The 23,796-nt window shown below is 37.5% G+C and overlaps 3 protein-coding genes across 10 annotated transcripts in view; 2 read left to right on the top strand and 1 right to left on the bottom strand.

Moving 5' to 3' along the window:
* The window catches only part of LOC145979564 (uncharacterized), a 420,647-nt gene that overhangs the window by 289,971 nt on the left and 106,880 nt on the right, over window positions 1-23,796 (bottom strand). The gene's annotated exons all lie outside the window — the stretch shown is intronic.
* Window positions 1-23,796, top strand: part of sky (GTPase-activating protein skywalker) — a 116,372-nt gene that overhangs the window by 50,005 nt on the left and 42,571 nt on the right. For 3 of the 8 annotated variants that reach the window (XM_083112280.1, XM_083112278.1, XM_083112277.1), the window contains exons 2-3: window positions 21,439-21,643; window positions 23,491-23,641. In XM_083112280.1, coding sequence (XP_082968406.1) covers window positions 21,485-21,643; window positions 23,491-23,641 — 310 coding nt within the window. In that variant the 5' untranslated portion in view covers window positions 21,439-21,484. Of the gene's footprint in view, window positions 1-12,068; window positions 12,584-13,491; window positions 13,606-21,438; window positions 21,644-23,490; window positions 23,642-23,796 lie in introns of those variants that run through there. The other 5 variants (XM_083112275.1, XM_083112281.1, XM_083112279.1 and 2 more) reach the window with 5 other exon arrangements.
* LOC145979665 (general transcription factor II-I repeat domain-containing protein 2-like) lies at window positions 3,146-3,499 on the top strand. Its single transcript, XM_083112630.1, has one exon. It carries the CDS (start codon window positions 3,146-3,148, stop codon window positions 3,497-3,499), a length of 354 nt encoding a protein of 117 aa, XP_082968756.1.

The following is a 23,796-nucleotide window of genomic DNA, read 5'->3' as shown; positions in this document are numbered from 1 at the left end:
TCAGTTTCTTGATTGGGAAGAATTTGTCTCAAAGGAAAGTCAGTTTCTCTTAAAGTTTCAGACAACCACGTCGCTGTCTAAGCCTTGCGGTAGTAAGGAAAGAACTATTGAAGAAGAACGCAGAATATTTCAAGTGAAATGGGAGATTGGTTATTTCTGTTGTGAAGTGCGTGGATAGATCACATGTTTAATTTGTGGTCAAAATGTAAGTGTGCTAAAGGAGTATAACATAAGGCGACACTACGATTCTCATCGTTCTAAATACGACCAGTTTCAGGCTAAAGTACGAGAAGACAAGTTAAGGGACTTAAAATTGGGACTCACTAAACAACAAAATGTGTTCACGAACGTACATAAAGACAGTGAAGGAGTAGTGAAAGCTAGCTTTGTAGTGGCAGAACTGTTGGCTAAACATTCAAAGTGCTTCACCGAAGGTGAATTCGTGAAGGAGTGCATAGTGAAAACCGTTGAAATTTTGTGCCCTTGTCACGGTATCCAGTGACATGTGAACAAACACCGTTCGATATTAATCATTTTCGTTTTTTGATTCATATTATGTTTAAATGTAAGGTGAGAGGTTTGGTTTATTTTGTGGAAAAATTTGTTTCCGAGCCAGACGTCGGGAGTTGGGAGACGAGTTTTTCTGAGTGACAGCCGAACTGTCAATACGGCAAAGTACATGACATATTTGCACCAAAACGGGTCGTCACGGAGAAAGGGAAGACTTATTTTCGTCGGGACCAACGGAGAATTCGCCGCGGGAGGCCGAAACTATTTTTCACGGATGACCAGGATAATCAGCTGCAGCCCAAGCTAGCAAGAACCGAGGACGCGCCTTGTGACCGCATTTCGAGACAATTCCATCTCTTCGGAAACCCAAGCCAAGCCACTCTAGAGTGTTTTCAACGGACAATTCTGAATCGGGTATAAATCTACAGGACTTAGAGTTCAACAGACAGTTTTATCCAGATCTTGTAGAGAGAGCATCTCCGCGCTACACTCTCGCGTGACTATTGTTTTGTCTCCGTGGACTTTGTTTTTCTTGCGTACCGTGAGCAAGTTACCGATAGTGAGTTTACCAGTGTGCGCTTTATTCTGTGAAGCATTTCGTATTTTACCAAGCGTGGACTATCATAAGGATGGCCGGCTAAAAAGATAGAAGAAGGAGGCCGTCGCCTCCCCGATGCCCGCAACGATTTACCACCACCATCCGGTGAAGCCACCCGGCGCCACGACCAATGACCGACACGCAAAGCTCCGAAGCCAACCATTGACCGACGCCAAGAAGGACGTTCCCTGTCCGACGTCCAACTGAAGCCCGTTAACACAGAGAGAGAGAGAAGGATGACTCCAGATCGACGCCCGACAGACGCCCAATGAGAGAGGGAGAGAGATGATTCCAGGACGAAGTTTGATTGATGCCCGACACGCAAGAGAGAGTCCGGACCGACGCGTGAGAACGTACAGCCGACCCTTGTGAGATGAGAAACACGCGGCGTTCTATGAAAGTGAAAGTACCCAATATCGCCGCAATCATCCTTCGCCGCGTTCGACCTCGAAGGACATTTTTCGCCGCAAAGGAACCTTGTGCAAATTCCCGCATCCAGGAAAGATGAACGAGCACACGATGTAGCAGAGTCCGGTAGAGTATTCTTCAGATGGTCTATGTCCATGTAAGCATGTACTGATTGTACCCACGCCGTACCGTAAACGCCGAAGTCTCACTTATTTGCAAAGTGTCTGATATTTTGAGTAATGTTATATAAAAGATCATTTCATGTTTATATGTAATAATTTGATTGCCTGCATTCAGAGTTAGAAGCTCCATTACATAACGTTAATTTTTCGTGTAAATTGTCAAAGTGTGCTCCATTTTTGTGTAACCGACTGCCCCGTCGCGTCAATTAGCTTGTCAATAGTTGACCGATTAGTCTTTTTAATTTGTTGAAAAGCGTATTTTATATTGCAAGGTCGTGCGAGTGTAGTATTATCTATTTCATAGTTGTTTTTGTTGGAATTTTTTGCTCGCACCGACGTTTGATTTGTGTATTCCGGCAGCTGGAGCCGATTAAGTATCGCATCGCTATGTGATGGTGTATTTGTTCTCAAGGGGCGAGAGAGGCTTTTGTGTATTACCCCCGTCCGAGAAACTTGGTAAATGTCGTGCTTACGACTTGATGTGTACGTTCATTCGAACGAAAGGTTTAACTACGCCGACCCAATTGTTTTAGATAATTGCTTTCCGAGGGCTGGCGTATATTTGATCTATAAGAACACAGGAGCGGGCAGACTAATGACCTCAATTCACGTAAAGTTTCAAACAAAAAGGAAATGGTATGTTGATCAAATTCATGATTTGTATGTATATTCACATGTAAAATACCTCAGAAGTACGAATGAGAGAGAGAGAGTGATTGAGGAGGCGATGTAAACAGTTTGTTGATTCCAATATTTTTTTGTTGATACAATATATTCATATTTTTACCGTTCGTCAGTGTTATTATTTGATGTTTTTCAGGTATCTGGTATAATGCTATTAGTGTGTTATTATTGTTCGAGTCGACATATCTAAGGTAAACCAAATAAGTGTAACATTTCTAGGTATTTATCTCCGCCTCGCACTATAATATTAATCCGTTGCGCAACAGCCCATGAAGGGCCTAGGCATACCTACCGACTGCCGGTCTCCCTCCCACACTTTCCTTCGTCACCTCTAAGCGTAGAGATCTTCAACCAGTATTGGAATAGTCGGGGGGTCAGCCCGACGTATCACCAGCCGTTATAGTAGGTCTTCTCGACCGGATTACGCTCACTCACTCGGAGCTTCCCAATTTCCTCACGATGGTGGGTTGCCACCGGTCCTATACGTAGGCCGAATAAATTCCGACCCGAGCCGGATTCGAACCTACGCCGTCCCGCAGCGAACGATCTCAAGACGAGTGAACGCCTTGACCCGCTCGACTACGGCTCCGCCTCGCACTAGTACGACAATAAGCGACCATCTCAGTACCGAACTAAAAAACCTGGACCGTAAGTAAAAGTCACGACCGGTTTCCCGTACCCATAATGACGTCTGGCCCCGTGCCGGGGTATGAATGATACGTCATTTCGGGGACCGCGAGTGCACTTATTACACCCTAAAAAAATGAACTCATTCAAAAACATTTCTTTGTCACGAAATACAGTTACAGAGAGGATTGATGACTTAGCAGGCGATATAAAGCAACAGTTGAAAACGAAAATTGCTCTTTTTGTTGCATTTTCGCTCGCAATAGACGAAAGTACGGACGTGTGTGGAGTAGCTCAGTTGGCTGTATTCATTCGTGGATGCGATTCTCATCTCACTGTGACAGAAGAACTGTTTGACGTGATTCCTCTCCGTGACATAACAACAGGAGAAGATATTTTCAAAGAAGTGGACGCCATTTTGCAAAGATACAGTCTTCCCATATCAAAGTTAGTTTGCGTTGCTACAGATGGAGCTTCGGCAATGACATGAAATCGTTCCGGGTTTGTAGCTAAACTACACAACAAGTTTCAAGGTTTGCCTTATTATGCGGAGGTTCGTTGGCTTTCTTGCCACAAAGTTTTGCAACGGTTTTGGCAACTACGTGAAGAAATCAAAATATTTTTGGAAATGAAAGGTCAGCAGCCAGATTTGCTTTCTGACGTCAGTTGGCTTCTACGTTTGGCTTTCTTGGTAGACATAACGAGGCATTTAAATAATCTGAATTTGAAACTTCAGGGGAGAGATCAGATTGTTACTTCATTCTATGACAATGTTAAGGTTTTTAAATTGAAATTGAAACTTTGAGTAAATCAACTGTGTACAAATAATTTCAGTCATTTCCCAACTTGTCAGGAATATCAACGGTCAATTTGTAAACATGATTTAAGCCAATATTCGTCCAAAGTAAAAATACTGCTCGATGAATTTGAAAACAGCTTTCAAGACTTCAAAGAGTGCGAAGAGACATTTTCTTTGTTTACTGCTCCCTTTTCTTTCGATGCCGCATGCGCCAGTCCCGACCTTCAAATGGAACTCATTGAATTACAATGCGACTCAGTATAAAAGATAAATATCACGAGGACGAGGTGGGTGTTCATAAATTTTTCTCATATCTCCCACATCAGTATCCTCGATTGAGTCATTTTGCTGCTGGAATTTTAGCGATGTTTGGTAGCACTTACTTTTGTGAACAATTGTTCTCCATCATGAAGATTAACAAAACAGCCCAACGATCAAGAATGACTGACAAACATCTGTTGTCTGCATTGAGAGTCTCCTCAAATCTTTGAGAAACGAAACTAAACGGTTTCTTGCCACAAAGGTTTGCACAATTGCAACCAATTTATAATCAAAACAAACGTGTAAAATGATAACACTGACTATGAAAATATATTTCAGTTTAATTTTATTTCAATAAAATACATAAAGATTATTGTAATTACATTATTTTTCCATCATAAATTTTTCATAATCATTCAGTTCTAAGAACAGTGGAATTTGAGGGGGGGATTAGGGTTTTTGCATCCCCTCCAGTTGTTAATTGTTGGTAGTAACTAACCAAGAACCAACCGATACTGCAAGGGTAATCACTTGAATCCCCACAACTGGTAATCCTTCAAATACCACAATGATTTTAAGCAGTGCTTTTTATCTGGGTAAAAAGATACCGGTACCCTTCAACTTCGTTCGTGATTGTTATTGCGTTCATCATTTGAACTACTCAAAATATTTTGGTATGTTCATAAATGATCGTTTTATTCTCACCTGTAAAAAGGGTCCCGTATGGTGTACCTTTTTGCTTTTCGCCAGAAAGAAAGCACTGGTTTTAAATCATACAATTACCAGATGCAGCCGTCACAAACTGTATTCTTTGCTTGTTTATTGTTAATTTATATCTTGGAGTATGATTTATTTCTATTGACTATTGATGTTGTTTTCAACTCTTCTTTACGCACAGATAGGCTAATCGGGACTAGACCTACAGTTTAAAGTGGAATCCGAACGATTATGTGCCTCCACCGGGTATTCAACCCGAAACCCTTGATTACAAGATGACTTCTTATCACTACGCCACAGTCGCCACTGAGGAGGGAGAGAGGAAGCTTTTTTGTGTTGTTAGCTGTTACACACATGTTCATTGAATATTTTTTGTTAATTTTGTAAGTCTCTAGGAGGGGGGGGGCGAATCTCTTAATTTTAGACTTCATGGTGTTGGTGTTCGAGATGTGCGGCTCGGAGAGTTTTAACGTTATCGTTAATTGAGTTTGACATGCCTGGGACTCTACTCTATCACCTATATGGCGAGAGATTTCTGTTTTCCTTATACACCATAAATTTTACATGTCACATTTATGCATAATAACAGGATACAATCACATGATTTGCAGTCTTTTTATTTATGAAATGATAAATATTGTGTATGCGGACACAAAATACTTCAAAATGTATAACAACGAAATAACAAACAAAATCTCTCACTTTCTCCCCGTTTTAACAATATTTGTTTAATATGTCTTTCTTGTCTGCAAGCGCGAGTGCTAATCAATACAATTGGATGAGCATACGGTGAGAAATATGCGCTAAGGCGTTGTAATAATTTTGCATTGAAAATGATAAGATGGATATCACTGTACAAATTTAACAAAATCTCTTGTTATCAGTTTACGCGCTTTACTATATTTGAAATATCCCGAATACAGGTTAAATATTGCATTTTTGTCATTGCACACTTCTATAGCTTGTAAAATTTATTAGGGAAGTTGAAAATAGTTAATGAACTCGTAGAAATGATCAGGGAGAGACGGTCGCCAACATAAGCTGAAAGGCGGGGACACCAAGGCAGGCCTTGGTTGCGTCACAGGATTTACATTTAGTTGTATAAAAGTTGTTCAAAGTTAATTAAACAACGCCACAATCTACGTATTTGTGTCTAGGAAGGGGTGCAGCATAATTTAAAGCACTAATAACGAAAGCTATTAATATAATGCTATCATATTGTGCACACACACACACACACACACACACTTGTTTTAAATAACTATCCATACATCTATACCCAACGTCAACTGGGTCCCGGGTTCGATACCCGGTGGAGGCACATAGTTGTTCCTTGTTCGGATCCCACTTTAAATTGTAGGTCCCGTCCCGATTAGCCTATCTGTGCATAAAGTAAACTTAAAAGAAACACTCAAGTTAAAAAACACTTTTCTTGTAGGTGTGTGTTTATTTAATACCTACATAATGATTTCAAAATAATATCTTAGCTTAAATAGGTACATGATTTTGCAATGTACATTATATTATGCAGCAGTAACTTCAATTAGTTGTTGTCAACAATAAATCCGAATCCGAACCACTTTAAACTGGAGGTGAAGTCCCGATTATCCTTTCTGTGCATAAAGTTGACTTAACAAACAAACAAACAAATAGCTTATGTAATAAGAAATAAGATTTTGGCGCTAATCAAGGAGGATGCCCATGTTTGGCGACTCCCCCCCGCGAGGACGGCGCCCCGGGCCAACGCCCGGCCCGTTCCGCCTCTGGTCAAAGCGATATAGGCTATGAAGTTAAATTCTAAACAGAGTGTTGTTCGCTCAAAATAAGCTATAGCTCATTCTTGCACTGTGTTGATTGATTTGCTTCATTTTACTTCGCTTTTTGTGCCATTTTTGGCTAATTTGCGAAGATGGGGATGAGTGATGATATGATGAATGGACAATCCCAGGCTGGGATTCGAACCCGGGACACCTGGCGTCGTAGCGCCGTAGCGCGATGTGCTAACCACTCCCCCACGGCGGTCGACTTGCTCTGTGTTGTACTGGACTGTTTACATACATACATATACATATACATACATATATATATATATATATATATATATATATATATATATATATATATATATATATATATATACAGTATATGAATATGAATTTTAAACCAAGTTTCTAAAGCATGTCAATAGAAATGATATACGTTATGTATAATAAAATGGCATTTATGACACAGTCTACCCCCGGTATTTTTCTTTCTTCTTTTTGCTTCTGAATACCACACATAATACAAGGGTTGGATAAAAAGTAATGGCAACACTGGTATAATTGGTACTTGACTGTATTGGCAGAGGAGCATGTGTTATATTCCTTCAATGTAATCGCCCCCCATCTCTACGACCTTCTGCCACACGTATGGAAGGCGTCGTACACCGTCAGCGCGTCCATCTTTGTCGATGTCCTGCAGTGACCACCCTATAGCACGTATGATGGCTTCGCGCGTGTCGTAGTGCTTCACGCCCAATGGTTCCTTCATTTTGGCAAAAAGGTCGTAATCACACGGTCTCATATACCGGTGAATACTGCGGATGTTTCAGTACCTCCCGCTACCAGTTATGCAGGAGCGCCGTCACATTGTTCGCAGTGTGACACCGTGCATTGTCAAGCAGGATGATGGGACACCGTGCCGTCGCTTCCTTCTTAATGCGAGACGAAGGTGGTGTTGCAAGAAGGTGCAGAAGTAGGCTGCGTTGACCGTCTGCCTGAGAGACGTTGTTCTTCTTGCTTAAACATATTGTTAGGGCGCTTGCACTCTCGTCCTCTGCTTCAGAGCACTGCTGTTTTTGACTGAATAACATACAATCGCTCCCACTCACTATACTTCCTCGTCTGACATTCCTTTATCAGCCACGAAACATTTGTGGCGCTGTGACTCACCCCTTTCACGGGACAGCAGTGTTGCCATTACTTTTTATCCAACCCTTGTAGTTAAACGCTGTCCCCTAGTGGTAATCTGTCAAGGCCACTGGCGCATGTACGGGAGAACTGATGGCGGTAGAGTGCGAAATCATTGAAAAGTGGTGGGGAGAGAAAGATCTTAATCTACACCCCCACAAACATATTCATAAATTACACGATATACATATTTATAATGTTATTGTAAAAGTAAAAATAAATTACTAAATTAAAAATATATTATTAATATATATAATTAATTTCTTACTTTTATATATATCAGTATCAGTAGCTCCTTTACTCACTGGGTAAAGATGTTAATACATTATGAAATAGTTGAAGTGGTTTAATTATGTAGACGTTTTATTTAGTTATTGCTTTATGTTAATATAAATCAATTAGACTTTATAGTTATTATTGTTTTACTTTTATTGTGCGTATTGATGTAGATTTGTTAATGATCTCTTGAGAGAGAGAGAGAGAGAAAGAATTCAACACTCACATCCACACTACTTTCTGTGTGTTTTCGATATTATTCTTAGTAAAGTATATTTGAAATTAAAAGTAATTGCTTATCTTTTGCTTGTTGTAACAAAAATTCTCCCCCTCCGGAAATTTTTATAGGGGGGATTTTTGATGCCAAGATTGTCGGTGGAGGGGAAATCCCCTCGTTCCCTCCAGGATTTCGCACCCTGTTGGTACAGCCCCTCCCGAAATTTTGAGGAAATCAAAAATTCCGAATCAAAACAATAAAGAACTTGAAAATAAGTGGTAAATACAACCCCCTTAAAATGACCCGTGGTTACCATTTTTGTCTTTGGACAACTTTTAACACAAAGCTTAAAAATTGTAATTACGAAATATTTGATTGTGTACCTCCCCAGAACGTTGCTATGTAATAGCCACCTTTTTGTTTCCAGTGCCTCCGAAATAAATCCTGCGTATGAAATATGATAGTGGCCAGGAGTTCCATAAACCGAAATGAAGTTCTAATTAACGCCACTGTACAACCACGTATCTAGAAATATATTTCGGGGGGGGGGGGGGTGGATCCGAACCAAGTGTCCCAGAAATAATAATAATAATTTTAAAATTAAAATGAATAATTAAATTAAATATTAATTAAAATATTTAAAGTTATTAATATTTCATTTTTATTATTACATGAATACTTAAAAAGATGTTATAAGAAAATAAATATAACAGCATATATTTATTATGTAGTTTGCGTGTACTTAAGATCGTCAAATTTGTATAAAACAAAGAAATTAATGTCAAACAGATAAATAATTCAATAGAAAAAGAATTTCCTGATTAATAATTTATGTACATTATTACAAGTGGTAATGTGAATAAATCTTCTTTGGAACTGTTCTTCAAAGCAGTATGATCCCAATGTAATAATTCCTTGTCTTCCAAGTTCAGAGGAAATAAATAACTATCGATTATAGTACAAGAAAATGGTAAGAAGTACATTTTCATTATTTGATTTTAGTACTTGGTAAGTCTATCGGGGGGGGTCCTGACCCTCTGGACCCCCCTTAATATGTCCTTGCCACTGTATCGCAATAATTTCAATTCGACTTTTTTAACCCTTAACCGATACACCTAAAAAAAGTTACACTTAAGACACACCTGGGTCCCTGTGACCCAGCTTCTTATTTTTCATTTTTTATGTACATAAACATTTGGAAATACACAATATTTGTTCATACTGCCTTGAAATTTGTTTATTGGAAGTTGAAACAACAGTATATTCATATAATAAAAAAAATTAATTCACACTGTAACAAATAATTTATTTTGATAAATATATTTCCTTAATGTCAAAATATGCACATATAGAAATGAGAGTATATGAAGAACTATCTCAGTCATTCTCTCCAATCTTGTTATGTGAGATGCCCTAATGTTCCAGTAATTAAATACTAATTATATTAATTAAAAAACATAGAAATATGAAAAATAACATAACTACAGTTTGATCAAAGCATCACGGCGAGAGCACTGGTATAATATCTTTCTCTAGGCGATTTTTCTCTTTTTTCAAAACAATTTAGGCAACGTATATCGGTTTTAGCAATGAAAGAAATTAGATTTGTAATTCTTACTGCCATATTCAGCTTCTTCTACCTTAGCAGATTCACCTGCATTACCATCTTCCTCTACCACTGATATTATCAATATCTATCTGTTAGCGGATCATTCAAGATTGCAAGGATGTGTTTTTCGGGTAAGAATTCACAATATAGAGAAAGTCTGTAATTTTCTTAATTTTCGGTATACTAACTAATTTTGGCCTCCTAATCACGAATCTGTTGTAAAAAACCGGGGGTCACGTCTGGAAATTGTACATTTTGATGAAACATTGTTCGTTAGCCCCACAAACCATTGACGTTAGCCCCAAAAACCATTCACGGGTAGCCCACGAACCATTCACACGAGGTTAGGTTAGGCCTGTTAGGTTAGGTTCCATTAGCACTCATTTCACCCCTAAATTCATCGAAAAAATAGGGTTCGTAGTAGAATTGAACATCATAAATCATTTTCTTGTAAAACAACGGCGTGGTTGGAAACAATGACAGGAGATTACATTTTCGTTCGTAAAACTACGCATATACACCTATATATATAAAAAAATTCAATCGGCTTTTTTTCAAATTTCCAGACCTGACCCCCGTTTTTTTTACAACAGATTCGTGATTAGGAGGCCAAAATTAGTTAGTATACCGAAAATTAACAAATTTGGAGACTTTCTCTATATTGTCAATTCACTCCGTTTTTCGTTTACATTTCTCGATTTAGCTTGGTGGATGTAAAAATCACATTAACACAAAAAATAGTGTTGTCCACGGGACGAGACGGGACAGGCTTTTAAAAATTCGAGACGAGACGAGATTGACCATGTGTCCCGAGACAAACGAATATTTTCGAGACGAGAAGAGATTGACCATGTGTCCCGAGACAAACGAATATTTTCGAGACGAGACAGCATTTCCACGAGACGAGACAGGCCAAAGTCTCGTCTCGTGGGCAACACTAACGACACACCTGGGTCCTGGGGACCCAGTGTTAGTATGCTTTTATCACATTTAGTACCCTCACAACGTTAACCACTCCACTGGCTCGAAGAGCACAAAGGGTTAGGAGACTACCGAGGCAGTCACATCATTGCTGCCAATCACTTCGTAATGAAAGGCAAAACAACTTTCCGTCGGGTCCCTAGGACCCAGGCCTAGGTGTGTCGACTAAGGGTTTTAATATGGCAAGTGCTATGAGACGACTTGGGCACAGGAACTTTCACTGACTCTACAAGCGTAGACAGACAGTATCTGATGTGCCGGCCTCCGTGGTAGAATGGTTAACACAGAACGCTACAAAGCAAGGCGACCAGGATTTGAATCCCGACCTGGGTATGAGTTTTCTTTCTGTCCCTTCATCGGTTTCATCATTTCATCACTCATCCACATCTTCGCGATTAGCCAATGTAGCAGAAAATCGAAGTAAAATAAACCAAATCAATCAATATCTGATGCAATACAAATGCTTTATTAAATGCCAGTCTCCGTAACGGAGTGGTTAGCACATTGCACTTCGACGGCAGGGGTTCCGGGTACGAATCCTGGTCTGGCCATTGTTGTTTTTGTGATTGTGAGTGCCTTTATCAATTTCATCATCTCGTCTTCATCGTCGCGATTAGTCAAATTGGCAGAAAAGAGACGTTACATAACAAAAATACAAGTGCTTTATTAAATAACGTTTCTCTTTCAAAGGTCCCGGGTTCGATCCCCGGCTGGTTCAAATCCGGGAACTTTTCTAACGATGGAAGCGGCCCCGGCGCCCACCCAGCGTCGAATATCATGGGTACTTGGGGGAAACCCTGGGGGGTAAAGGCGGTCAGGGGCGTGATGCTGATCACATCACTCCCACTCACGACGCGTTACCCCCACACCCCCTATACGCCTTCATGGCGTGGTGCTATGCACAGGGGAGCACTTTACCTTTTTTACCTTTCATAGGGAGAAAATTTTCTATATTTTTCGTGAGGGATTTTTTATTCGTGAAATCACATTTACAAGGGAGCTCCCATTTTACTGGAAGTCTTTAGCTTTATGCAGTGTAATCCCGTGTTCAGACGCTTCTTCGATAGTCCTACATACCTACTTACCTACATAAGGCGCTATGGTGTATTGTATCGTGTCCGAAGCTCCCAAGCGAGAAATTCGGGTTGCATCTGCACTTTCAAGCAGTATTGGAATTTACCAAACCGTCGTCGGTGGTCGACGGGGCAATTAGACCAAAAGTGCCAAGATCGCTAATTTGGCTTAACGTGTTTCTCATTATCACTGTGTCATTGAACCTTGAAACTACAGACAGGCGCACAGCACGACAGAGAAAACGTTATCAGTCGAAAAGCAGAAGAAGACAGGTGCAAACAGGTGGAAGTTATCTCCTGTGGATTTCAAACGGTAGAATCAATTACAAAGGACAGAAGAAATATTATCTCCTTCGCCATCTGCGATTGGTAGATTGTCATGAGTGGCGTCAGAAGAGAGATACGAAACTGTGATTTATTGGCCATTTAGTTTCCATTCTCGGTTGCCATAGCAACCTCCAGCTAATGGCCAGTGTCTGTGTTGCTCTATTGATTAGGTCAGGTGAAACTGTGATTTCGCAGAGCGTCGTTGCTTCCGATGACAACAAATTTGTCATGTGACATCATTTACTCCACCCGCAAGCGTGTCTGATACTTGAACATTGGAAGAGTAAAAATATGCCGAATTTGGATACGTTTTTAAAGATGAATTGGAGATTAACAGTGTGCCACTTATATCCATATCTGTAGGTAAGGCAATATATACAATTAGTTTGTAGTAGAATATTCTTTAATATTTTATGTTCGTTGTGTTTGCTTTTGTCTTATTTTGACTGCTTCAATATCAGTAGTTAATACTAGAGAACATAAATCACGCTGTTCTTGTGAATTTTTCGTTGTATACGTGCAAATGTCACGTACTCCTATTTGGCTGGGAATTTTGTGTATGCTTTTGTACTCGAGCGAGTCACAATAAAATCAATATCGAGGGAAAACTATTGTAATGAGATCCATAGGAGGGATAATTAGTAGCGGCAACATTAACAGTCAATATAATGTAATGATAACGTGTCAGTTTTCTGTTATTTGTTTAGTATTTGGTCAGCTTCTTTAGCGGTAGGTCTCTACAAGTGAAATTTTAGGCTCGTTTATGTCCGTGTTAGTGAACTGTGTGCACTTTTGATCATCTTTAAGTTAAATGTGTGCGTGTGAATATTTTGTCGCTCATGCAATAGTTTTTTAGTATTTCTGAATACCCTGTGTGGTACTACTTTACTATACCGGAGACACCTATCAATGATTTATTTGGCCAAGGATACATTGCATGTATTTTGTCACCATAACAAGAGACAAGGGGAGAATAACAGTGATAAGAATGAAGCTGATATGATGCTACTCAGGTTCACATTAGTATTTCAGAATTAGGCACATGAAATTCACTACCTTTATACACACTATGACACTATTTATTTCAACACTTCTTTGTGCACGTACAGGTTAGCTAATGCTAGAAAATGTTATTTGAAAATGTATAAACATCATATACACATCTATTTATACATTTCTGTGTAGATCTTTGACGCAACTGTCAGAATGCATGTGATTGTCATTCTGATTCTCATATTGTTATAATTGTATTAATTGTTTATTACTTTCAGTTGTTGTTCAAGTTATATTTAATAATGCCCCCCATATTATACATCATTATGGCAGCAGAAATTGACTGTCACATGAAAAAAAGTTATTACACTTGCACTTCTAATGTGAAACAGGTGAGCAGTCTTAGATTTTGTAATCTTTGTTTTCATACTTAATAACGTACAAGTTTTGCCTCTTGTTACATAAAATAGTGACTTTATCATGGAGGTAACAAATTAACAATGAGAGATTTTTTTGAAACGCTATCGTCCTTTCATGTTAATTGCATGCCATAGACCAGATAGTATGTGGCATGAGAAGTCACAGGTGATTTTAGTGGTTTGGTGAAATAGTATGCAGTGGCTGTGTATTGCATATTATTTTTGTTACATTTTCACAAGAAAATGTTTGGCCAATGTTCTGATTGTTTAATTGCAAACTAATCATGGTACATGCATTTTTTTTTACATGGTTCGATGTCTGTTAACACACATTTTATTGCTTAGTGATTACTTACTGTGTTTTTTGTATAGAATGATATTTTCCCCTTCTGTATATGCCTATATTTGAAGGCAACCATTTACTGTCATCTTGGATGCAGACTGTTGCTGCTACTACATCACATGATGCGAAGAGCAAAGGGGTATTATGTCCCTAAATGGTTTCGTTGTTAGGTTAGGTTGGTCAGGTTTGAGGCTCTTGGTTTAGAATAATGTCCGTAAGTGCTTTCAACTTCTGGTCTCGTAATATCTGGCGTGAAGAGCGAATTCTCCCTATGAGCCTCGCATGAAAATCTGTCTCTGAGATGCAGTGCTTGAAGTGGAAATTGCTAGTGAGGAGATGTTCAGTTGAGTCTTGGGGGCTAGCTGGCGAGATGATTAACCTGCGCTATCATGCTAACCGTAAGGCAGGGGGGGAGGGGCTGCTTTGCAAAAATTTTGCTAGCCGGTGTTCCCATTCCCTCCCTCCCCCCACTTCGAGCACTGCTGATATAACTGGATGGTTGCTTGCATAAGGTACTTTTCAATCATAATTTCTCTAGTAAATAATACATAGTAAATCTTATAACTGGCTAATTAATTTATCCAAACATCAAACTTACTTCTATAATCGTTCCAGTTGTCTAAAACACTTCTAATGCTCCTATAGATCTTACAAAAATCATAAAACATTTGGAACAATTACCAGATGTTATTCTTGCTGGAGATAACTGTATTTTTCAACTAAAAAGTGATTCTTTTTGTATGTACACATTGCTTGAATTGTAATATTATTTCTCTTGTAGTCTACAGTTGTTACAAGCATAAAAACATAGTTTGTGTTGTGACATTTCAAGAAAATACACGCTGCCTTCATCAGACATTTATTTTTATTTTGATTAAAGATACAGTTATAACAATGGCTAAAAAAATTAAGAAAAAATAGAATCAGTTATACAATGGATCTTGTCAATATTACATTGTTGTAACAACGTACCTGTGAAACAAGCAGTCTGTTATAATATTATTTTAGATGAAGATTTTTATCACTTTTTTTAAAAAAATATATTGATCCCAAATATCATCAGGCAGTTCAAAATCATCATCATTTTTACAGAGATTCTTGATGTCTTCCGCTACATTAAATTTTAAAGATTTGGCTTACCCCACTTGTGAAAAAGGAAATTCTATGGTCTCACTGCAGAACATGGGCTGCTTTTTTCCTCTAAATAGACGAACAAAATGTATATCCCCTGAAAGTACGTACCTTCTACTTCCATTTTCTGGTGTTCCTTTTACGATTACTATTATATTATTGCGCGTAAAAAATGTTTTTCCTGCTACTAAAAGCAATGCATTTCTTCATTTGTTCACGTCCATGTTGTTTACGCGCTCAAGTGTTGTGCGATAAGTGAGACCCTTCGTTTCGCGGCATTCAAGTTGATTTGTCGCTCCGGATTCCACCCACAGACGCACAGTTTCTTTCATTATTTCAGACGAGGAATGCTTACAAGGTTAGGTTAGGCCTGTTAGGTTGGGTTCCAATAGCATAAATATAATGAAAAATGTTTTTCGTGCTACTAAAAGCAATGCATTTCTCCATTCGATCGTGTCCATATTGTTTACGCACAGTTCCTTTCATTATGTCTTCGAGGAATGCCTACAAGGTTAGGTTAGGCCTGTTAGGTTAGGTTTCATTAGCATAAATACAGTGACTATTATTTAGGCTAAGTGAACTAAACCTAGCTACCTACCAACATAAGCATTTTTTGCTTTCACTAGATTTGTGCAGGAATATGCCTTTTTCTTCGTTGCTACGATTTCAATACCGCCCAACCTAGACACGTTTTTCTGTTTTTTTTTAAAGAAAAAAAAAATTCCGCACCTTAAAACTTACTTTTCCCGATTACTAACTACAAAACGTTACCAAAAAATTATGAACTGCGTTCCTCCTAAGCAGCCCATATTCTGCAGTCTTGCCAAGCTTTATTCATTGCAGAAGAACTGGAAGAAATTAAATAGGAACGAGTTTACAATACCGGACCACTCTCCAATCTTAAATAATAAAGGTGGGCACATATATTGAATTTTCTTTTTCACAAGTGAGGTAGGCCACCATCTTTAAAATTTAATGTACTGGAAGGCATCAAGAATCTTTGTAAAAATGATGATGATTTTGAATTGCATGATGATTTTGAATTGCATGATGATATTTGGGATCAATAATTGGAAAAAAAAAGTGATGAAAGTTTTCATCTAAAATAATATTAGAACAGACTGCTGTTTCACAGTTATGTTGCTATGTTACAACAATGTAACATTTACAAATCCATTGTATAAATGATTCTTTTTTGTTAAACATTTTTAGACATATTGTGAGAGAAAATATTGTATAATGAAATTGTAAAATTATGAAATGTAAAACAAATTTTATGTAACTGGTGCATAGCAGTAAAGCTACAACCAAATATATATATATATATATATATATATATATATATATATATATAAATTGTTACAACTGTATCTTCAATCAAACTAAAAATAAATGTCTGATGAAGGCAGCCTGTGTTCTCCTGAAATGTCACTACAAAAACTGTGTTTTTATGCTTGTAACAACTGTAGAGTACAAGAGAAATAAAGAAAGTGATGTTAGTATTCACTCATTCATTGAGGGTTGAGTTTTTGTCTTTAAGTTCACTTTATGCACAGGAAATTAATAGGGACTGCATGTAATTATTTCCACATACATATTTGATAGTGTAGTTCCATTTCTTGATAGTTACCTGGATTAAAAATTATAGATACTTGAGTTTGGACTCCAATTAAAAATTAACCAGTAGATCAACATAAAAACAAAGTGGTAAAACTTCGATACGGTCCCAACGGATTTCTTCATTTTTACAGAAGAAACTACTTACGGAAATGAGTTTCTGTAGCATTTAGAAATTTGTGGAGGTATTTTCTTTCATCGTGGAATCTATTTCACCAGGAAATTATGTATTTTTGAACAGAAATATCTCTCCGATGAACAATTGTCGTTCCTTTCATTTCCTTGCACTACGTGAATCAAGTGTTGCAAATGTTTGATGACGTAACTCCCTGTCGGTGTTTCCAACCACGCCGTTTTTTGCAAGAAGATGACAATTTTAACTATGTTTGCCTAACGTAACCGAACCTAACCTAACCTTGCCGTGCATGGTTTGTGGGGCTATCCGTGCATGGTTCATGAGGCTATCCGTGCATGGTTCGTGGGGCTGTTTATGAATTGGGGCTTTCCGTGAATGGTTCGTGGGGATTTTTCGGTTCACAAGGTTGGAAACACTGCATACCCAATGATGTACCACACCAGTCAAGCTGTCTCGCCATATTGTGTCTTACGGAAGTGAAATAAGGAACAACAATAATTACTCCTCATGTCACACATTGAAATTATTTTAGTGAAAAAAGCAAATTACCACCTTGAAGAATCTTTTGTAATGCAGAATAGGTAAGTACAAATATTAAAAATGATGAAAGAAACAAGTGAGAGCTGTTGGGACCATACCGAAGTTTTACGAAACAGGTTACATCAAAATTTAGGTTATTCAATTCTGCATTAATCTATGCTTACCCATGTGTTTTTCGAGTATGTCTTCTATTTTTTATAGTCATGAGAACATGAAAAGTGCCGCTTTTTTTCGAGTTTTGCTAACAATCTCTTTCTTTGAAATTATATAAATAAAAGCAGGTAGTCCGATCGTGATGAAATTTTAGTATGACCAGACAGAAAGGTTGTAAACATAATTCTTAATTGTAAGATTTTTTAAAATTTGTCAAAAATCCTGTTACTTTCAATTTTGCGAAACAACTTTTTCTTCGTATTGGGTAATTCTACAAATACAATATTGGTCTTGTTTCTAAAATCCATTATCATTGTCAATTCACATTGCAAAACCGATTTTGCCCAGATTTTTAGTCAACGGAGTAAAGATGTACATGGAATGTGTCAAGACGGCACACAGCGATGTCCGTTGAATCGTGGAAACAGAGGGTTGTCCCAGTGAGACAATACGTTAGCATAGATTAACGCAGAAATGAATAAGCTAAATTTGGATGCAACTCGTTTTTATGTAGGTCCACTGGTTAAAGACTCACAAACTCTAGTATCTATAATTTTTTATCCTACAGTAGGTTGCAATATTTTTTTAGCTACTGCTACGATCTTCATGTTATAGTCTTGCAATGATGTGCTGTTATGATGTAGTAAATGGTCTGGTATTTTTGCACCTTCTTTTTTCTTCATGCATGTGTGCACAATGTTATTTCTGGAATAAATTGTTGTTGTGAATGTTTTTATCTTCTTCGTGTACACTATGAACACATCATTGAGTGTGCATGATAGAGACTATATCTTTTATGACAAAAATTATGAGAGAAAAATTGTAAGAGGTGGATTTTAGTCTGCATCCATAATTAGACTAATTGTGACTGGACCTCTGGTGGGATCTGACTGTGTATCAAACTGGAAACAAAAAGGTGGACTTCGTCACTACATGACTGATGAGTAATTGAATACATAATCATCCTACATTTGGGTTGTAGCAATAGTATTGGAAGTCTGTGAGGGATGTGAAGTTTTCATTTTATTTTTCCCTGAATTTCGATGTTAATTTTTACTGCAATTCGGTGTTATTTTTCGCAGCTTAGAGCAAAAATCAGGTTTATTTTTACATGCAGTTTTACTGTTCCCTCTATGCTTAAAATTTTCACATTGTTTTAGTTCTGGAAAATTGAGACAAATTTTAGTTTAAATGACAAAAAAAAAATACGGCTTACTTTTGTGAGAAATGACCAAATTTCTTCAATTTGGAAAACTATTTCATCTCATCAGCGACTAAATATGAAGTGTTTGTTGAATGATAACACCCAAATCTTTGAACACAATCATGTACATGGCATTTCCCTAACAATGCCAAAAACTCCATCTGCGACCGTTTTGTGTACACACACATACACCCCCTCCACCCCCCTTGCAAACACAACAGGTGCTTGCTTCTCCCTGAATATTTTCCCTTTCCTACGAAATTTCCCTTGTGGGAAGATCTCCCATGCACGAATTCTATTTCAGGACGAGGTTAAACGCTGTCAATCACGTCTGAACCAAACTGCAATAAATGAAGTGTAACAATCTCTTTTGAATCGAACTATCACCAGCTACACTACAGATGAAAGAATAGCACTTCAGGTAGTTCTTTTTGAACAGAAGATGTGTTATCTCCAGTTTATATTTGGTGGCGTTTTTCGCGTTAAAGTGTAAAATTCGGTGTCATTCTGAAAAATGGCATAATTCGCGTTATTTCATAATTCTGAAAGACTGAATACATGCTTCCTTTACCTATCCAAATACATTTTAAATACTTTATTTTGCTTTCCTCAACTTTTTGGTGTTATCGTTAAAATGAAAACTTCACGTTCTTACCCATAACTGTACATAACTACTTTCAGTACATGGTCGAACTATATAAACTTGCTACTTTCTGTAGTCAGAATTTATAGAATCCATAACGGTCACACATTTTTTTTTTAATGTAATTAAACTAAACAAAAAGGTAAGGGTTATATTAACCCTAGCTTACCTGTGCTGTACAAGAAACTTACCTGATGTGGTGATCTCAGAGGCAAACACATTTTTTTTATCGCTAAAATTGAAGAAGCCATTTTTTTTTACTGAATCTCTCCTTGCTTTGTTGTTCACATAGATGTAGTTATATAATAATTATAATTGTTACAAAAATTACAATCATTAATAAAAAATAGAATTAATTATTGTGTGTGTGTGGCACACACATATTTTATCATTCAATAAAACTAATAAGAAAAGAATATATAATATAATGTTGCTTTTTTGTTTATATCGCTGCATTTTTATGGTAATTATAATGATTACAACAATTACCATTTTTACCAACCAATTGTACACTTTTAGAGGCATGAGTGTCAGTTCCGAACACACATTCCCAGTTGGGCTCGTAGACCCACCACATTAATTTTGCCTTCTATGTTGTGTTATTTTTATGATTTTTGAACTAAAGTAACACAGAAATATTGGGAACACCCTAAGAAAAACATAATTTATTTTCAGTTTTTTATGAAAATATTCACAGTTGAAAAATCGAAAAGCAAGAGGTGGTGGGCCTGGCAGCCCCCTCTATAAGTAAGCTAGGGTTAATCTTGAAGAACCTTTCTTCAATTGCCCTTGTCCAATCCACACAAAATGGGCGGTAGGACGTTAATTAAGATGATAGTCAGTTGTTGTTGCAAACAGCGTGGTAAGAGCCTGTATGCATACAGCACACACATATCCACGAGATGTCTAATGGAGATCTTCTGGGTATTCATGCCAAAATTCTGTGGATATCCCCTGGATACCCATATGTCCATCCCGGGGACATCCATAGGATGTCCAGGAAGGATGTGTTTTGGACATTCTGGGGATCATTGTTGAACATGTTTTGGACATTCTATGGATGACTTTCAGACATGGGTTCACATGATAGGTACATTATCTGGATGTTATTTTTTTATTGTGCATAGGGATATATTCCAGACTAAAATTGTACCTAATCTGGACATTTTGTTGATATTTTTTGCACATACTTTGGATGCGAAAAGAACATTCCTGGACTGGATTTACACAAATCGAAGACCTCTGGTACATATATGCTTATAACAAGTACTCCACTCTCTCTACCCCTCACTCTGTCACCCATTCTCTCTCTCTCTCTTTCTCTCTCTCTCTCACACACACACACATCTACACATCTGAAAAATGCTTTGTATTCACACTCATATCAATGATAAGCAGTGCAATGCTGGTTTAAATGATTCAAGGACGGTGATGAATCCTTTAAAGATGCAACAGGTGCTGGAAGACCAGCAACGATGGCTCTCAAGGCAGTTATTGAGGCGATGAATGGTCGAACATGTGGCGACCTACAAGAATTTCATGTTAGTGCCATTCGACAACACCTCCATCAACTTGGAAAATGGAATAGAATGGGTCCAACATGCCTTGGTTGCGAGTTCACACATGGCTAAGGTTACCCGTGACACCATTCTCTGCCTTAGTTGGAAAACAGTGATCCACGTGCCTTATTCCCCGGAAATTGATAACCATGTTTTCCGTTCCATGGACAACCACCTTATTGGACAACAGTTTCGAAACCCAGACGAGGCCCACGCCACACTTGACAACTTCTTTGGTTCATGTTCCACAGAGTTCTAGCACAGTGGGTTCCATGGTCTTTCAGAACGTTGGAGACAGGTAATTGATGCTGATGGCGACTATGCTTGACCTGTCAGGTCTGTTACATGTTCCTTTTTGGCATTTGAAGGTGAAGAATGTACTTGGTTACCTAATAGTACAGTGTACCATTGCATTCTACCAGGAAAATAAGCACTGGTTATTTTTTATATATATATATATATATATATATATTTTTACAGAGAAGTTGCAATAGTTTCTGAGTGAATATGGTCTAATGAGGCAACTATGCTACCTGAGGCAGGAGACCCTGGTCTGAATGAGGCTTATCTTCCTCATGTAGATGCATCCAGCATTCCCAACATTTTGGACAGCCCCTGTAAGAAAGGCCACTTGAAGACTTTTGAAGATGTTCACGCCTATGTCAAGTTGGGGAAACACAAAGATGTGAGTATAAAGCAAGTTTTCCTGAAATCAGGAATTAGTCAATTGTGAGAGCTATGTTGTAAAGTTACTGGCCAAAATATGGTTTTATTGTGTTTCACTTCGGTTCACGGATACATTTTAAAATTTATTTTATGCTGAATATGTTATCAAAACATTGAAATTATGTATTGCAATAACAGGAAACTCAACATTTTAAGAAATTTCGAAATATAACTTATCTTGATTATAATTTAAAAATTGGTGTGCCTTCTGTCAGAGTTGGCAGTTATTAGTTGCAAGTAACAGCCCCCCTTTTTTTTGAATGTCAAACTAGTTACTTTTAAGAAGAGTAAATAACTTATTTACTTTTCTGTAAGTTTCAACAATAATAAAAATGAAAAAAAAACAACTTTAAACCTTCCAATGTACATTTGTTGCAAGTAAATGTTTCATGTGATGTAATTTTTTTTTTCAATACACAGGGTGGCTACTCACCGTGAATTCTGCTTGAATTTTTCTCCGTACTTGTAAAAAATTGCAACTTTTATTAATACAAATTGAGTTTATACATATTTATAAATGCCCTGAGGCAAGGATTTCACAGTTTAACTTGAAGAAAGGAAAATAATATGCTTGGAAAATAAAACTGAATACTCTCAATCTGTTTTCTTTGTTAGTGCCCTTTGCAAAACAATCTATCTGACAGACGGAAGTTTGTTGAGATATCTGGAATTTTAATTAGGTAAATTTAAGTTTGAAATTGTTGTATAACTAACTATTTGTGGTAGATTACTATATCCCATAACATTTGCGTATTTTTTGTAGATGTATTTCGAGTCTCAGTATGTGAAATGGCAAATGTAAACTCCGTCCCTTAAATTAAATAATTTATATATATATTCCGTTAAATGAAATTGAATCAGAATTTTTGGATGATACATTGGAATCACAAAGACCCTTTATATTATTAATATACTGTATTTGTGTGTCGGGGGGTGGGGGGGCTAATACGAAAGGTTGAGACAGTGAGAACTTCTTCTTGTAGCCTTTAATTTTGAAAAGTTCACCTTGAAAACTGGGAATTATACTTGAATTTTATAATGGTCCTAGAGTGGCCACCCTGATACAGTAAAAACCTCTTTAATCCGGACGACCCAGATAAGCCAGACTTCGCTTAATCCGGACAGGCAAAAGAAGAAAAGAAAGCAGAATGCAAGGTTTTAAATGTGGATAGAAGTCAACAAGAGAACTTCCCAAAGAAAAGGCAGTCAACCACTGATGATATTCTGTTTCCCGCAGACTTTGTACTGTACTGTATAGTGTATTTATGCCTATGCCCTTAAAAATAAACCATAATAAATGTGTTGTGTTGCTATAAACAGAGTTTTAATGCACTTTCTATGGTTCTTTTAGGTTATTTAAGTTAATCCGGACTTTTCTTAAACCAGTCGACTTATCCCCCATTAGTCCAGATTAACGAGGTTTTACTGTACTTTGAATTTTCTTGCCTCTATAGGTGTGTATTTAAACATATGAGGTCCATTATAATTGAATGAGAATTAATGTGTTTTGCCTGGTCTTCACTCTCCAGTGAAAAAGAACAGTTCGCTTGCATTTCGTGAATGCAGCACAAACTATGGTTGATCCTGAAGAAAGTAACATAGTTACTTCTTTGAGTAACAGTAACTGAACTACTTTTTGAGCAAAGTAATTTACTTGGGTAACTAAGTTACTCACAAAATGAATAACCATAATAACTGTGTTACTTTTCAAGGAAATTAACAGGAACTTAGTCATTTTTTTTTTAAAAAAATACAGTAATTATATTGAGATTGCTTCCTTTTAACTTTTATCTGTGTGAATTCCAGGTGAAGAATATTATCCGTGAAAATCCTTGGCCACTGAACTATAAAATCAGAACCAAGCTATGGCCAGTTTTATGCCAGCAACATGGCCGAGACAAGTCAATCACAGAAGGTTTCTACTGGGATATGGTGAACCAATTGTTTGGTTCTACAGGTATGCACACAGAAAAAGCATGTTTTGTTTTCAGGTATGTACTGTTACAACTAGCAAATTAATGATACATCCAAAATGACAACAGGTCTGCAGATATAAATTTTCTAACCCTATGGTGCATTGTGTATGTGTGGAAATGATCACATTTCTATATC

This window comes from Lepisma saccharinum, chromosome 26, assembly GCF_977018435.1.
Source record: "Lepisma saccharinum chromosome 26, izLepSacc3.1, whole genome shotgun sequence".
Taxonomy (NCBI): Eukaryota; Metazoa; Arthropoda; class Insecta; order Zygentoma; family Lepismatidae; genus Lepisma; species Lepisma saccharinum.
This window is presented reverse-complemented; position numbering and strand designations above follow the sequence as displayed.